Source organism: Saxophila tyrrhenica, assembly GCF_035928015.1.
Source record: "Saxophila tyrrhenica strain CCFEE 5935 chromosome Unknown scaffold_8, whole genome shotgun sequence".
In the NCBI taxonomy this organism is placed as follows: Eukaryota; Fungi; Ascomycota; class Dothideomycetes; order Mycosphaerellales; family Extremaceae; genus Saxophila; species Saxophila tyrrhenica.
Genome location: NW_027041740.1, coordinates 892,423 through 906,814, shown reverse-complemented (window position 1 = coordinate 906,814; position 14,392 = coordinate 892,423). Strand labels below are relative to the sequence as shown.

General features: G+C 56.3%; 6 protein-coding genes across 6 annotated transcripts; 2 read left to right on the top strand and 4 right to left on the bottom strand.

Moving 5' to 3' along the window:
- Nucleotides 1-125: 125 nt before the first annotated feature.
- Nucleotides 126-1,166, bottom strand: LTR77_005687 (uncharacterized protein; the record flags this gene model as incomplete). Its single annotated transcript, XM_064802930.1, has 1 exon — nucleotides 126-1,166. One exon carries the CDS (start codon nucleotides 1,164-1,166, stop codon nucleotides 126-128), a length of 1,041 nt encoding a protein of 346 aa, XP_064659055.1.
- Nucleotides 1,167-2,363: 1,197 nt separating this feature from the next.
- On the top strand, nucleotides 2,364-4,223 carry LTR77_005686 (uncharacterized protein; the record flags this gene model as incomplete). Its single annotated transcript, XM_064802929.1, has 2 exons — nucleotides 2,364-3,982; nucleotides 4,043-4,223. The coding sequence occupies 2 exons, from the start codon at nucleotides 2,364-2,366 to the stop codon at nucleotides 4,221-4,223; spliced, it is 1,800 nt and encodes a 599-aa protein (XP_064659054.1).
- A 39-nt stretch (nucleotides 4,224-4,262) lies between these two features.
- On the bottom strand, nucleotides 4,263-5,778 carry BNA5 (Kynureninase (L-kynurenine hydrolase); the record flags this gene model as incomplete). The annotated part of the gene is made up of 2 exons (XM_064802928.1): nucleotides 4,263-5,249; nucleotides 5,308-5,778. 2 exons carry the CDS (start codon nucleotides 5,776-5,778, stop codon nucleotides 4,263-4,265), a joined length of 1,458 nt encoding a protein of 485 aa, XP_064659053.1.
- A 598-nt stretch (nucleotides 5,779-6,376) lies between these two features.
- On the top strand, nucleotides 6,377-11,101 carry ATG11 (oligomeric, coiled-coil, peripheral membrane protein; the record flags this gene model as incomplete). The annotated part of the gene is made up of 2 exons (XM_064802927.1): nucleotides 6,377-10,732; nucleotides 10,793-11,101. The coding sequence occupies 2 exons, from the start codon at nucleotides 6,377-6,379 to the stop codon at nucleotides 11,099-11,101; spliced, it is 4,665 nt and encodes a 1,554-aa protein (XP_064659052.1).
- A 257-nt stretch (nucleotides 11,102-11,358) lies between these two features.
- PGM2 (Phosphoglucomutase-2) lies at nucleotides 11,359-13,080 on the bottom strand (the record flags this gene model as incomplete). The annotated part of the gene is made up of 2 exons (XM_064802926.1): nucleotides 11,359-12,970; nucleotides 13,028-13,080. 2 exons carry the CDS (start codon nucleotides 13,078-13,080, stop codon nucleotides 11,359-11,361), a joined length of 1,665 nt encoding a protein of 554 aa, XP_064659051.1.
- Nucleotides 13,081-13,538: 458 nt separating this feature from the next.
- On the bottom strand, nucleotides 13,539-14,222 carry ISA2 ([4Fe-4S] proteins maturation; the record flags this gene model as incomplete). The annotated part of the gene is made up of 1 exon (XM_064802925.1): nucleotides 13,539-14,222. The coding sequence occupies one exon, from the start codon at nucleotides 14,220-14,222 to the stop codon at nucleotides 13,539-13,541; it is 684 nt and encodes a 227-aa protein (XP_064659050.1).
- Nucleotides 14,223-14,392: the final 170 nt, after the last annotated feature.

Genomic DNA, 14,392 nt, shown 5'->3' with positions numbered 1-14,392 from the left:
AGGCAATTTTGTACACTTCAGGCAATCGGCGGCATGGATGGCCAAGTTTTCACTCGACAAGACATTTATCTGTCGATTGTGATGCTATACGCACGTGTACATCACTGCCCCTATCGCCTCATCACTCATCCCGACCCCGAAGCCGCCGGCTTCGCATACCCCCTAAACTCCCCCTCATCCTTCAAAATAATCGGCAACTCCTCGTCCCTGAACGCATCCCTCACACTAAAATGCTCCGGCTTCCACCCCAGTTCCCTCAGTCTCTCGGCTCTGTTCCGGGAGTTCTGCGCGATGACCACGTTCGTGTACATGCCGAATAAGTCTTCATACTGGCTCTCTGGAATCTGCTTTGGTGTGGGATCAGAGATGATGCCCTTTGCTTTTAGCTCGTCCCCGATGATGGCTGCGATCTCGGACCAGGAGAGCTCTTGTCCGTTCTCGCAGAAGAAGTACGGGTGCTCTAGTGCTGTCTGTGGTGGAGAGTTTTCAAGCCATTGCAGCAACGTCAGGTACCCGCGAGACAAATCGGCGACGTGGATAGGCGCCCAAACCGACTTTCCTTGTCCAGCATAGCCAGCGTATTTGTGTTTGATGGCGAAGCGGGCCATGGTGATCATCTGAATCGACAAGCGGTTGTGTTTCGTTGCGCCGTAGATGAGGGGTGGGAGCATGAGGAAGATTTTGGCTCTGGTACCTAGACGGTTGCGGGCTTTGATAATGGCCAGATCGATGCCGCGGTGAGAGGCACTGTCTGGACGGGCGTCCATTTTTCTCGGCTCCTTGTCGGAGTAGATCATGTCGGACTGGTACTCGCCATTGGAGTCGTCGCTTAGGAAGGAGCAGCCGGATGTGTGGATGTAGATCGTGTGCTTCCCTTCGTTTGCTCGCTGGTCGATGCCTGCGATGACTGCTTCGACAGAGGGGAGGTCGTCTGCTGTGGCGGAGTGGATGACGATGTCGTTCGCTGCGGTGTTTTGTTGGACGGTGGAGCTGTCTGAGAGACTGCCCATCACTGGTTTGACGCCAGATTGTTGGAGCTCTTTCGCAGCATCGTCCCGGCGTGTCATTGCTGAGACTTTGTAGCCATTTTCTAGTAGGCGGTCGATGATCTCTAGGCCGATGTAGCCTGGTCCTATAAGGAAAACGTTCTTGCCGTTGGTCGCCATATTCTTGCGAGCCCTGGTGATGAATCCTTATTATGCGTATGTACAGTCTGTGAAGCAAATTAACAAGGTAGGTATCATTCAAGTGATGTTCTCTCTTCCTTCAAAGGCCATGATGCAAGACCGATCATCAACAGCTCCACCTCACGCTAACAGAGCTCTCTCGTCGACTTCAACGGCACCCGACATGTAGAAATTCACCCAAGAGAACGTCTTGCTACTTTGACCCCAAACCTTTTCCGCCGTGCAAAGCCCTTCAAACAGCTGCTCGCCCACTATCTGAGTACTTCGCCACTCTGGAGAAGGGAGAAATCGCTTTCCTACCATGCACCCTTTTTCCGAGCGCCTTTGCATTTGCGAACAGCCCGTCCGCACCATTGTGAGCATCTTGCAAGGCGGAGAGCTCCTGCGACATCCTCTTTGCTCTCTAGAGGCGAACCACGCTTCCTCGAATCGTGTGGGTGTTTGTGCTTCAAGAAGCTCAGGTCTTTGCATTAACTTTCGCCGCTGGACAGTGGATTCGGGACGCCTGCCGGCATCAAAGCTCATAGCAGTCGAAGCACTGAGAAGTTCACATTGCTAACACCAACAGATGGAAGAATGTTCAGTGTTGTTGCCCAAGATATCGAGAAACCTGCACGGGCCACACGCTAGCGCAGCACTTCACTCCATCTCGAGCCTTGCTCCTTGCTTCCCTTCCGCAATAACTACATCTCGAAAGGTTGACCGGAAGCAGATTACGATGAAAGCTTCCAGAGGCAAAGCGCTTGGCTTCATCGATGGAGAAGCACGACGGGGTCAGCAAATGGAGATCACGCATTGGCGCTGACCATCTGGCTCACGACGAGTGGCCTGCCTTACCACCATATGCTCAGCCTTACCACGGCAGGACCTGCAGACCCATGGGTATGGTCTGTCTAAGACACGCATGACCACCAAAATGGGGATACCTCAGCCTCGCAAAGGTAGGTAAGTTTACTCGTGCGTCCGTCTCGCGCACCATCCCCATTTCTAAATCCATATTTCCATCTGGTCTGTGGCTGTCGTCGTTCGCGCGTACTGCATGGTATGTTCTACCTACAGCCTCGTCAAGAGCTTCGCTGCGCGACCCTGCACTGCCCCTAATCCACAAGTACATCTACTTCAACCCGGCAGACAAGCTACGTCTACAATATGCTATGACAGCATAGGCAGGCAAGCATGCCAGCTCTCAAGGATATCTTCTCCGGCGTACGTCTGCCAAAAAGAGACAGCGACAACGCCAAACCAGCGGCAGAACCATCGAGGCTGCGTAAAAGATATGCCACGCTTGCGAAGGGGAGCACCGATAGCTACGGCGGCCAGCCTCTTGGCTTGCATCAAGGAGTTCCGCACTTTGGACATGAGCCGCATCCGAAGGCCGTTCATCCTGCTCAGTCGGCGCTGGATCCCGAGATAGCACTCAGCGGGTCAGCTGCGTGGCCGCAACGCGAAGGGGCCTTGATCCCAAAGCGTCTATCTGTGGTTGATATGAACTACAGAGCGTCGGGCCCGAGAGCTCGCCGATTGAAGAGTCCTCAAAAAGCTATACCGGATGAGAGTTCTAGCGTAATTGCCAGCAACTCATCCCCGAAAGCAGTGTCCGGGCAGAGCGGTTCAAACGGACGCAGCGAGCGGTCGGCCGCTGGCAGTAAGAACTTCGTTACCGCGCCATTGGCGCTGACTGAACAAAGCAAGCCGGCTCCTGAGCAATACCGGTCAAAAGACTCAAGGGCAGACAGGAAGAAGCAGATGCCGCCTTTCCGTGACCTCGGCTGGAACCAGTACGGCGACTCTGTGGCGATCGACATCAACCTAGCCTACTGGGCACACACTTTAGGTATCCATCTACCTGATCGCCCAATCGTAAGCAATAAATCACCCGGTAACTCTTCGAAGAAGCTACAGGAAAGATCAAACCCACAAGATCGGACGGCTGTGAGGAAATTGGATGGATGTCCCACGCTCAAGCGATGGATGAACAACCAAGACATCAGCGGGACTCAATACGAAAGTCTCAAGACCGAGCTCAAGACACTCCAAGCTGAACGGTATGCGGAGAGGGAGGAACAACGTATGCTCCAGCTTATGGACGAGCTGGGAAGACTGGAGCACGCAGCCAGAGTAGAAGAACACGCGGCCTGCTCAGCAGCTTCGGAAGGGGGCACAAGCCAGTCAGGGATGGCGTCCAGCTCCGCCGCTTGCAAGTCCATCCACAATCGGCTCGAGGAGCGGAACAAGGCGACTTTAGCAGCTGGTCTTGCAGCTGCGCAAGCTCGATTGACTGAATGTACGGTGTGTGGCGATATCAAGGAACCTTGGGAGGTGTTTGCTACGGCGCCAACAACCATGTGCACCCACCCACCGCAGACCTGCATCGAATGCCTGCAGACCTGGGTTGCGAGCGAATTCTCCACTAAAGGCACCCACGGCATCAAGTGTCCCGATTGCCCTCTGACCCTCGAATACGCCGACATCCAGACTTCCGCTTCTCTCGCAACCTTCGAAGCCTACGACCGCCTAGCAACGCGCAATGCTCTCGGCAGCCTCGACGAGTTCGGATGGTGTTTGAAACCCGGCTGCGGATCCGGACAAATGAACATCGACAACAACGCCTTCATGGACTGTGCGAGTTGCGGCTTCAAGCAGTGTCTGACGCATAAAGTCCCCTGGCATACTGGTGAGACGTGCGAGCAGTACGAGTATCGCTCAAGCGGGCAGAAGAAGCGGGACGAGAAGAGGAAGACGGTGGCGATGCTGGACAAGGTGTCGAAAAAGTGTCCGAATCGGGCTTGTGGGTGGTGAGTTGTCTCTTCTCCAAGAGCGTGACAGGTTTCTTGCTCGTGCTGACGATGAGATAGGCGTATCCAGAAGACTAGCGGCTGCGAGCACATGACTTGTCGGAAGTGCAGACATCAGTTCTGCTGGCTGTGCTTGTGCTCGCATGCTGAGATTAAGCGGATTGGGAACACGGCGCATGCGAAGGACTGCAAGTTCCATTCGGACAATATCAAGCCTTCTTGGCCGTTCAATGCGCACTAGAGATCAGCTCTAAGATGTACGAATGGCTAGATAGCAGCGCTATTTCACCTCACTCCACCCCTTATTCTCCTTTCCAGCATCGGCAATCGTACTCTCTCCGCCACTGTCCTTGCTCGAAACAGCCTTCTCGCAAGCGCGCCGGAAGACGTTGATGAAGTTGAAGACGTCGGTGAAGGTGTTGTATAGCGGCGCAGGAGCAACACGAATGACATCCGGCCGTCGCTCATCCACCACCACGCCTTCCTCTTCCAGCGTCTCCATGACCGAATCGAGTAATCCAGGTTTCAACAGCACACTCAGCTGCGCACCTCGCTGCGCCGGATCCGTAGGCGTGATGATGCTAAAGCATGTTCCGAAGGACCTCTGCTGCTCGCTAGCAAGATGCGCGAGCAGATCTTCCAGATACTTCGTCAGCCCCAAACTCTTCTTTCTCAACTCCTCCATGGAAGTCTGTTTGAAAACATCCAAACTCGCCCTCACAGCCGTCAGATCCGCCACCGAAGGATTACTGATCTGAAACCCGGCTGCACCAGGTATCGGCTCGAAGTGATTCGTCATAGCGAACCGCGAGGACTTGGACGAGCCCCACCAACCTGCCATCCGCGGGCGATACTCTGGCGTCGTTCCATCGGAGCTGGTGACCTGACTATGCCGCTCGTGAACGAAGCATCCGCCGATAGAGCCCGGCCCGCAGTTCATGTACTTATACGTACACCACACGGCGAAATCGACATTCCAGTCGTGCATCCGCAGTGGCACGTTCCCGACGGCGTGCGCGAGGTCCCAGCCCACGACGATGCCTTTGGAGTGCGCGTGGGCGGTGATGCAGGGGATGTCGAAGAGCTGGCCGGTGTAGAATTGGATGCCGGGGAGGAGGAGGAGAGCGGTTTCGGAGGCGTGTGCGTCGATGATGGAGAGGATGTGCTCGGTGGGGAGGATTAGTGTGTCGGTGGAGGGGGGTTCGATAAGGATCATGGCGTCCGACGGTGAGAGGTTGTGGTGGTGGAGTTGGGATTCTACCGCGTACTGCCACAGCTATCAGCTTTGTATTCCGCTGCCTCGTAGTACGCGGATAGCGACTCACATGATCAGAAGGAAACGCCTTCCCCTCCAAGATAATCTTCCACCTCTCCTCCGTCGGCCGGAAGAAACTCAACATCATCAGATGCAGATTCGTCGTCAGCGTCTGCATCACCGCCACCTCGCTCCCCTTTGCTCCCACAAGCTTCGCCATGTCCTCTGTGACGTCGTCGTCGACGTTCATCCATGGTGCGAGATTGGAGTCGGAAATGGGTTTGAAGTGCCCGTAGACGCCTTTGGAGGCCCAGGTGGAGAGATATTGCTGGAAATAGGCGCCGGTGGAAGCGGGTTGGAGGCCGAGGGAGTTGCCGCAGAGGTAGGTTGATTGTTGTGTCTGGTCACTGGGATTGGAGTCTTGTTGGAGAGTTTTACGGGATAGGTCGGCTTTGGTTGGGATGGTGAAGAGGTCGCGGAGGTGGTGGAGGGGATCAGAGGAGTCCTGTTGGGTGGCGTAGTCGAGGGTGGTGATGTCCATGGTTGGCAGTGGCGTGTCTCGCGAGCACGGTTTATATGGTCTTGCTATTGATAGTCAGGATACATAGTCACGCATACGGGCTACAAATGGCTTGTTTCATATATCATGTGATTGTGGTAGTGATTGAAGGAGTCATCGTTGGCGATGGATGAAGTGAGGTTGGACTCGAAGAAGCGGGTACCTGCAGCACCTCTCTTCGCTGCGACATGACTGGAGGATAATACACCACAACATTGCCAAAAGCTCGCTGCCTTGCCCTGTTCACCGTTCACCATTGAAAGCGCATAGACTGACTTCCTCGAAGATACAGTGCCTTTACGTTGTGCAACCGCGTCAAGAAGTCATCGCATGCATGAGGAGGTACTGCGACTAGCCAGTGCCACGATCCACAACCTGGATCTGCACGACTCCGGGTACTCGCATTCCACTCCAACTCCACTCAATCCCAAGGATCCTCAAGGTGGAGGTATAGGACCAGAGAGGGTCAGCAGTTGGAAAGGAAGAGGAGGATAGGAGGAATGTGATCAGCAGAAAGTGTCATTCGCTTCCAAACCAATCGGGTTAGCCTCAACTGTCAGGCTGCATGCTCGGAGACAAGATGGGACAAGCTCCATCGAAAGAGAGTCAAGCTGTTGACTGGGCTCCTCCTCCACTCTCGACCTCCTCAGCATCCTTACTCCCTACGACTGACTCCGACCACCTCTCCTCTTCTTCGAGATCCCGCCGTGCTGTGGCGCGGATGTCGATTACGGTCTACCTAGCATACACCGGCCAACGTCTCGACTTCGACCCGAGTAGAGTGGACTCCATCGACGCCTTCAAGTCATGGCTGCAGACGCAGACCGGCATAGCACCGCGGAACGTCGTCTTGCTTACTTCGCAAGGGAAGCAAGTCAGAGCGCAGACGCTGTTGACGGAGAATGAGCTCTTTGTATTCGATGCGAGTCGGGTAACATCAAAGGGCTCAGCGTCTGCTGGGTCAGACGGACCGGACGAGGACTTCGACCCTGGACACCCGCCTGATACTATCAGCAACCAGAATGACCTGCAAGCATGGCAGGGTCTGTTCAAGGCCCGGAAAAGCTGGGCAGATGGGCTGCTCCGTGGCTGTGAGACAAAGGCGAAGCTGGCGCAGCGATACCAGGACGAGCAGGCTGTGATCGAGCGAGGGCTGGGCGCGGTGGTGTCGAGTCTCCACGCTCATATCAAGACGTGTGAGCAGAGGTCTGGCGCAATCGAGGCACGCTCGGAAGAGGTCCTGCAGGACCAAGAGTATGCCGTCGGCAACTGGGAAGCCAACTTGGAGAGCTTGCGAGATATACCAGCGAAGCCGGAGTTCGCAAGATTCTTGGGGAGCTCATCCTCCACGAGCCGACGACTCTCACAAGCTGGCAATGCAGTCACTCTGCAAAGCTTCGTCGACCTTTCCAGCGTCCGCAAGGCTGCCGGTAGTGTAAAATCGTCGATGGGAGGGTTCGCAGACAAAGTTCAAAAGCTACGAGAGGACCTGGCCGCTGCGACCAAAGGCACCGACGAGCTCTCCCAAGCTGTCGAGCAGATCAGTGCCAACTCGAGCGCCAGCAGCTCCTCCGAACCTGCACAACTTCTCGAAGAGATTGAGCTCGTGGTCAAGAAGATGTCCTCGGACCTTGAGCACGTCCAAGCACTCCCTCGAACACAATCGTCGATCTCGCAAGCCTCCAAGATGGCTCTCCTGCACACACGAAACTACCTGCCAAACCTGAGCGAGTTATGCGCAGAAATGAACGAGCTCGCTCAGCGAGCGTATGAGCAGAGAAGAGGCGCCGCAGACGACAATTTGGAGCACATGCGGACAGTATCTCGCATGGAGGGAATTATGCGGTCGGTATACAACGATGCGAAGGAGCTGGAACAGCCGCAAGACAACGAAGAAGTGTCTGCGACGTTGAACGTCATCTCCAGGCTGCCTTCTGTGTATGGTGCTCTGCTCGTGGAGTCCGTCAGGAGGCGTGAGTGGGTTGCAAAGATGCGGAGAGATGCCGCCACACTTCAAGAAGAGGTCGCGACATACCAGGATGAGGAGGACAAGCGACGCAAGAAGTGGGTGAGGAGTGTAGAGGATGTTGTGAGGACGGACGCTCTGCGTAGCAACGTGCTTGGTATCGAGCTGAGCCTCATTAACGAGGGCAACAGCTGGCCGATGGTGACACGAGACGATCTTCAGTCCTACCACGATGTCTTGTTCAACGTCTACGGCGAGTGTGCTGTCGTTGAAGAGATCCAGCATGCTATCGTGGATCTCGACAAGCCGACGCGCAAGCAGATCAAGCACGCCAAAGCTTTCAAAAACGGTAGCATGCACGAGGCTGCGTTTGGCGATACTTCTCTGCTGCTTCGCGGCGACGACCAGTACAAGAGTCTGAAAGACGCCAATACGAGGCTAGAGGACGAGCTGAAAGGGCAGAAGAGCCGAGTGCGGAAGCTTGAAGACCTATTGCACCGATCCTCGCACATCGGACGAGCGAGCACTGGTGACATGTTCACGCCCCAAAGTGCTTCCAACCTGGATCGCAACATGACGCTGCCTATCTCCATGCCCTCCCAGCAATCAGAGGACTCTGCACGTGGCGATTCATTCCGGCACCAGCGCAAAGTTTCTGTCCAAGGCGCAGAGGAGAAGAAGCTCGCACGGCGGGTTGTAGACTTGGAGAATGAGCTACAGGCCGCGAGGGAGGAAGCGACGACCCGGAACAACTCTGATGCGGAAGCGCAGAAGCAGGTTGAAGAGGCTATGTCGACGAAGAAAGATCTTATGGAGAACATGGAAGCGCAGCAGCGAGAATTTGCGACCGAGCGTAGGAATCTCGAGAAAGACTTGGCTGAGGTCAAAGAGCGGGCGGAAGAGCTGGAGAACGAGATCGAACGACTGGTCGGCTCGCGAGATGATGAACGAACTGGGACTGATGCTCGGGCTGCGACTTACGAAGCTGAGATCGCGCGATTGAAAGAAGACGCTTCCGGCCATGCTGCACGGGCTGCTACTGCTCAAGATGCCAGAGCGTCTATGGAGCGGAAGCTGGATGTTGCAGAAAGAGCCCGAGCTGAGGCGGAGACGCAGTTGCAGGAGATGCGCTCAGAGCAGGAGCAGAGACGCGAGGCAGAGAACGAGCAGATGCAGTCGCTGGCTACGGCTCACGCTCAGCTATCGTCGAATGCGGATGCGCCCAGCGGTCTTGTGGCACTTTCGTCCGCTCTTGAGGAGCTGTCGCGAAAGTCCGCCGCTCATGCGAAGGATTTGGAAGAAGCTATCGCGTTCGCGAAGTCTGAGAACGAATCGCTGTGGGCGAGCAACGAGAGGCAGAAGACTGAGCTCTCAGCTGCTACGCAGAAACAGTCTGAAGCTGAAGATGAAGCACGCCAGATCACAGAACGCCTTGCTACCGAAGAAGCCAAAGCTCAATCACTCGAAGAGCAGCTTGGAGAAGAGCAAGAGCAGCTGCGTATGCTTCGCAATAAGTTTGCGGATGGCGAGACGGGCTCTGAAGTACTTCGACAGCGCGTCGCGGAAGAAGAGGCAAGAGCTGGCAAATTATCTGCCGAGCTTGCAGAGTCAAAGTCACACATCAACAGCCTCGACGTCGAGCTGATGCGCCTGCAAAAGAAGCACAAAACTTACCACACCACCGCCGAGACCTCCACAGCCCGCTTGGAAAAACGAGCCGAACACGCCAAAGAAGTCTCCCAACGCCTCTTCGCGCAAAACTCCCGCCTCACCCGCCTGCTCGAACGCCTCGGCTTCGCAATAACCTACCAAGACGACACCATGGTCCTCGAGCGCGCCTCCAAACTCGCCGCCAGCACCGTCATGGACCCGTCCAACCTCTCCCGCACCGGCACCCTGACCTCTCCACCGCCTACCCGCAAGTCGTCCACCACCGACGAACCCTCCGACCTCTCCTCCCTCCGCTGGCCCGACTCCCAGACCCTCGAAGACGAAACCACGCAGTTCTCTGCCTTCCTGGCCCAGATAACACGCTTCAACACCGACACCTTCAGCGAAGCCGTCGTCAAGCGCGTGCGCGACTTCGAGTACACGGCGCGCAAGTACAACAAAGAAGCGAAAGAGTCCTCCAAACGCGCGGACGCGTACAAAGAGCGCTCGCTCAAACTCAAGACTGAAGCGCAGGGGAAAATCGCCGTGAAGGATTTCAAAGAGGGGGATTTGGCGTTGTTCTTGCCGACGAGGGGGCAGGCGAAGGGCGCGTGGGCGGCGTTTAATGTGGGGTGTCCGCATTATTTTTTGGCTGAGAGGGAGGGGATGGGTCTAGGCACACGCGACTTCATCGTCGCGAGGATCTCGAAGGTGGAGGAGAGGGTGGTGAATCTGGGCCGCTCCTCCGTTGACACCGTGCCCTCCTCTTCCGCCGGCGGGGTAGGCGAAGGAGAAGCGGAAGACGAGAACCCCTTCGACCTCTCCGACGGGCTGAAATGGTTCCTCGTGCATGCTACGGAGGAGCGAGGAGCCGGTGGTGCTCCCACGACTCCTGGGCTTGGGAAAAGCACGGTTGCGGCGGCGAATGTGGATGCCAAGGGCAGTATCCGGATTAAGCGGGGGAGTAAGGGGGAGGATGCTACGAAGCATCTGAATAAGAGTCTGGATAGTCGGAGGAGCAGTAGTACGAGCAAGAAAGGCGTGGCAGGGGCGGTTGTGCCAAGTTTGGCGCAGAGCGGGCAGTCGGCGGCGGGGAGTCCGACGGTTTCGTCGTTCCCTGATCCTTCAGCAGCGAGCGGTGGCGGTATCGGTGGTGGAGGGGCAAGGGTGCGCAGTGAAAGTCAGACATCGCTGCGTCCACCACCCGCACCCGCCATCGGCGGAGGTAGCGGAGGTGGTGCGGGTCTGGGCATCATCCAGGACGCCCATACCAACACCGGCGATAGCGGCGAGGCTGCTCGCCCTCCGCCCGCTGATCAGGTGCGCTATGAGCAACTCTTTGGCCCTTGATCCACCTCTAACTCCCCTTCGCGTCTGCAGATCCGCTACCCCTCAGCCTCCAGACACGAAACCCGCAGCGCCTCGCCGAGTAAAGCCCAAGCACGGCAGCGATCAAAGTCGCCAAGTAAGAGCATAAGGTCGCTGCAACGACATCTGAATCCAGCTTCACAGTCGCAATCGCAGAAGCAGGGTGGTGGGCAAGGAGGGAATGGACAGTCGGCCGCGAAGGGGCAAACGCAAACGCAGACGCCAGTAAAGGGAAAGCAGCAGAAGGAGCGGTGGGAGAGTCTGTGGAGTGCCGAGTTTAGGGTTGAGAGTCCGAGTCCTAGTAAGGGGGGTGGGAAGTAGGAAAGAACCTACATGTATGAGCGATACCTTGGACAGGGGGCGAGATGGGAGTGGAAGCGAGGGAGATGGGGTAGCATGAGTGGTTAAGTGTTGAATGGGGTTTGCTCATCTATATACTCGAGTAGCTTCCTTCATGCATGTCGTGATCATAATCTCCCTTCTACCCTGCCTGGTTTCCTCCAGCAGGTTGTTCACAAACACTCCCACCAAGGTCTGCCCTCACATCCCACGCCGCAACACTCGTGAATGTAATAAGCTCAAGTCTTAACATCCGGCTCCGTCCGCCCAATATACTCCTTCAGACCCAGCAGCTCAACAGCCATCTTCACATTATCTTTGAGGTAGTCCTGCGCATCCATCTGGTACGTCTTGGGGTCGGTTTCATGCTTCTCCACATACAACCGGATCGTCGCCCCCGAACTGCCCGTCCCGCTCAATCTCACCACGATCCGACTCCCATCGTCGAATTTGACGTAGATGCCCTGGCCTTTGCTCACGCTGCCATCCAAGTCCGTGTAGGAGAAATCGTCCGCCTCGAGGACTTTGCGGCCGGAAACGGTGGAGTTGACAAAGGAGTCCTTCTTGGTGGTGATGAGCTCCTTCATGTGCGCGACCATTTTGTTCGCGCCTTCGCTTTCACAGCCCTCGTAATCGTAGCGCGTGAAGAACGTGCGGCCGTAGATCTGCCAGAAATCCTGCTGGATGGACTTGATACTGGGCGTTGTGCCGGACTTCTGGCCCACGCCGGCGATGATGTTCAACCACGCCACAATCGCCCACAAGCCATCTTTCTCGCGGATGTGGTTGGATCCTGTCCCGAAAGATTCCTCGCCGCAGATGTTCATCTTGTCCGCGTCGAAGAGGCCGCAGAAGAATTTCCAGCCGGTGGGGACTTCGTAGCTCTTCAAGCCCTTCTTCTGCGCGACGAGGTCGACGGCTCCCGAAGTGGGCATGCTGCGCGCGAGGCCGTAGACGCCTTGCTTCTTGAAGTACGGGATGAGGTCGGCGTGGTGGGCGATGATGGCCAGGGAGTCGCCGGGGGAGACGAACGAGTTGGCGCCGTAGATCATGTTGCGGTCGCCGTCGCCGTCCGAGGCGGCGCCGAAGTGGATGCCGTTCTTGTCGACGGCTTCGACGAGGGAGTGGGCGTAGACGAGGTTGGGGTCGGGATGGTGGCCGCCGAAGTCTGGTTTGGGGACACAGTTTTGCGTGGCGTTTTTCAGGCCGAGCTCTTTCTCGAAGATGTCGACGCCGTAGTTGCCCGTCACGCCGGAGAGGCCGTCGAAGAGGACTTTGAAGTCGGAGTGTTGCTGCAGGAAGGACTTGATGAGGTCGAAGTCGAAGATGGACTTGAGCATGTCGACGTAGTCGGCGGTGCTGTGCACGATTTCGACCTCGAGAGGGCCGACTTTCTGCGTGCCGATGGTGGAGAGGTCGACGTCGGGGATGTCCATGGTTTTGTAGGAGGTGATGGTTTTGGAATAGTCGTAGATTTTGTTGGTGACGCCTTCGGGGGCAGGAGCGCCGTTAGCGAGGTTGTATTTGATTCCGAAGTCTTCTGTTGGGCCGCCGGGGTTGTGGCTGGCGGTGAGGAGGATGCCGCCTGTGGCCTTCTTGATGCGGATCAGATGGCTGGCTGCGGGTGTCGACATGATGCCATCCTGTCCGATCAACAGCTTCTTCACGCCGTATGCAGCACCAATCTTTGCAATCATCTGCATGACTTCGGGGTTGTAGTAGCGGCCGTCACCGCCGATGACCAGGACGGAGCCATCGACGCCTTCGGGGATGGAGAGGAGGATGGAGGCGACGAAGTTCTCGGAGTAGTTGGGCTGTTGGAAGACCTTGACCTTTTTACGGAGGCCCGAGCTGTGAGAGAGTGTTAGTACTGCCAATGGCTTGAATGGTTGAGGTGTTTGCACTCACGTTCCCGGCTTCTGGTCCTGGAAAGGCTTCGTCTCGACTGTTTTGACGCTCATGATGGTTTCTTGTATTTCAAATGAAGTCGAAGTGGTGTATTGGTGTATGAGGAGTGAGGAGTAAAGGAAAGAAGAGGTCAATGGGAAGTGGAAGTGCAAACAAACAGTCGTCTTGAAATTTATTGCTCGGGAGTGAGCTCATGCTGCAGGCACGTGTTGGCACGATGGACCCCTCCGTGGGGCAAGTTGGTTGACCCCAGCGCAGGGAAGTGGCGAATGACCATTCACCATCAGACACCGCCTCTTACTGCAATCGCAATCCACGGAGAAGAGATGAGAGACTGATAGCAGACGTTGGGCCATGGGCTTCTTCTGGACCAGGCGATGCTGTGGATAGGCTGTGTGAAAATTCGGCGTAGCCATTTTGCAATGCCTCAGAAATCTACTTACTAGACAACCCTCCCAACACCACGCTCCCATCCATCCCATATACTCATATCTCGTCGTACCATAGTGTCTCACGCAGCAACATCAAAACTAGTCCCACACCCACACGAACTCGTCGCCCCGGGAATCCCCACCACCTTAAACTGACTCCCAATCAACTCCATCGTATAATCCACACTACTCCCCTGCAACAGCTCCAGACTCGGCTCGTCCATCACAATCTTCGCTTTATACACCCCATCGCCCTTTCCGCTGACAATCTCCTCGTTCTCGAAGATCGTGTCCTCCCCTGGGTCAATCTCCTTGGTGCTGATGAGGGACATCAGGTATTGGAAGCCGTGGCAGCCGCCGCTTTCTACGGCGACGCGGAGGGCGAGGTCGGGGTTGGAGTCGGTGGAGGCGAGGGACTGGAGGCGGGAGGCGGCGCGGGGGGTGATTGTGATGGTCATGGGGTCGCCAGAGTCGTTTTTGCGAGGGTTGGTGATTGCTGTTGCGTGTCGGCGGGGTGTTGTGGATATGTGTCGCCGTTGTGGTTGCTGTGGTTGTGGTGCCGGTTTACTCTGGGCTAGCTGGGAGGCTTGTCGACCGGAGGATTGCCATGATGGAGCAAGGAAAGGTAGGTATAGTGGCGCTGGGGTATGGAGGCTTCGCTGTTGGACTACTGTCCGCCCGTGGTGGGATCGCGGTGCATTTGCGATGTTCTTCGTAGTCCCAAGTCTGCGCAGACCGCTTCTCCATGGGGTTGAAGTCGCCATGGTCGTGTGGGAGTGGATGTTGTTGGATAGAAAGGCTTAGGAATCGAGATGATAGATCATCGGGGCTTCGTCGGCGTTAGGAAAGCGAGGCGCACGATCACGTGATGAGTGACGCCCGTGGTTGCCTCGTCGACTGCTAGCGCTGTTTGCGTTTGGCGCCCGATTTCGTC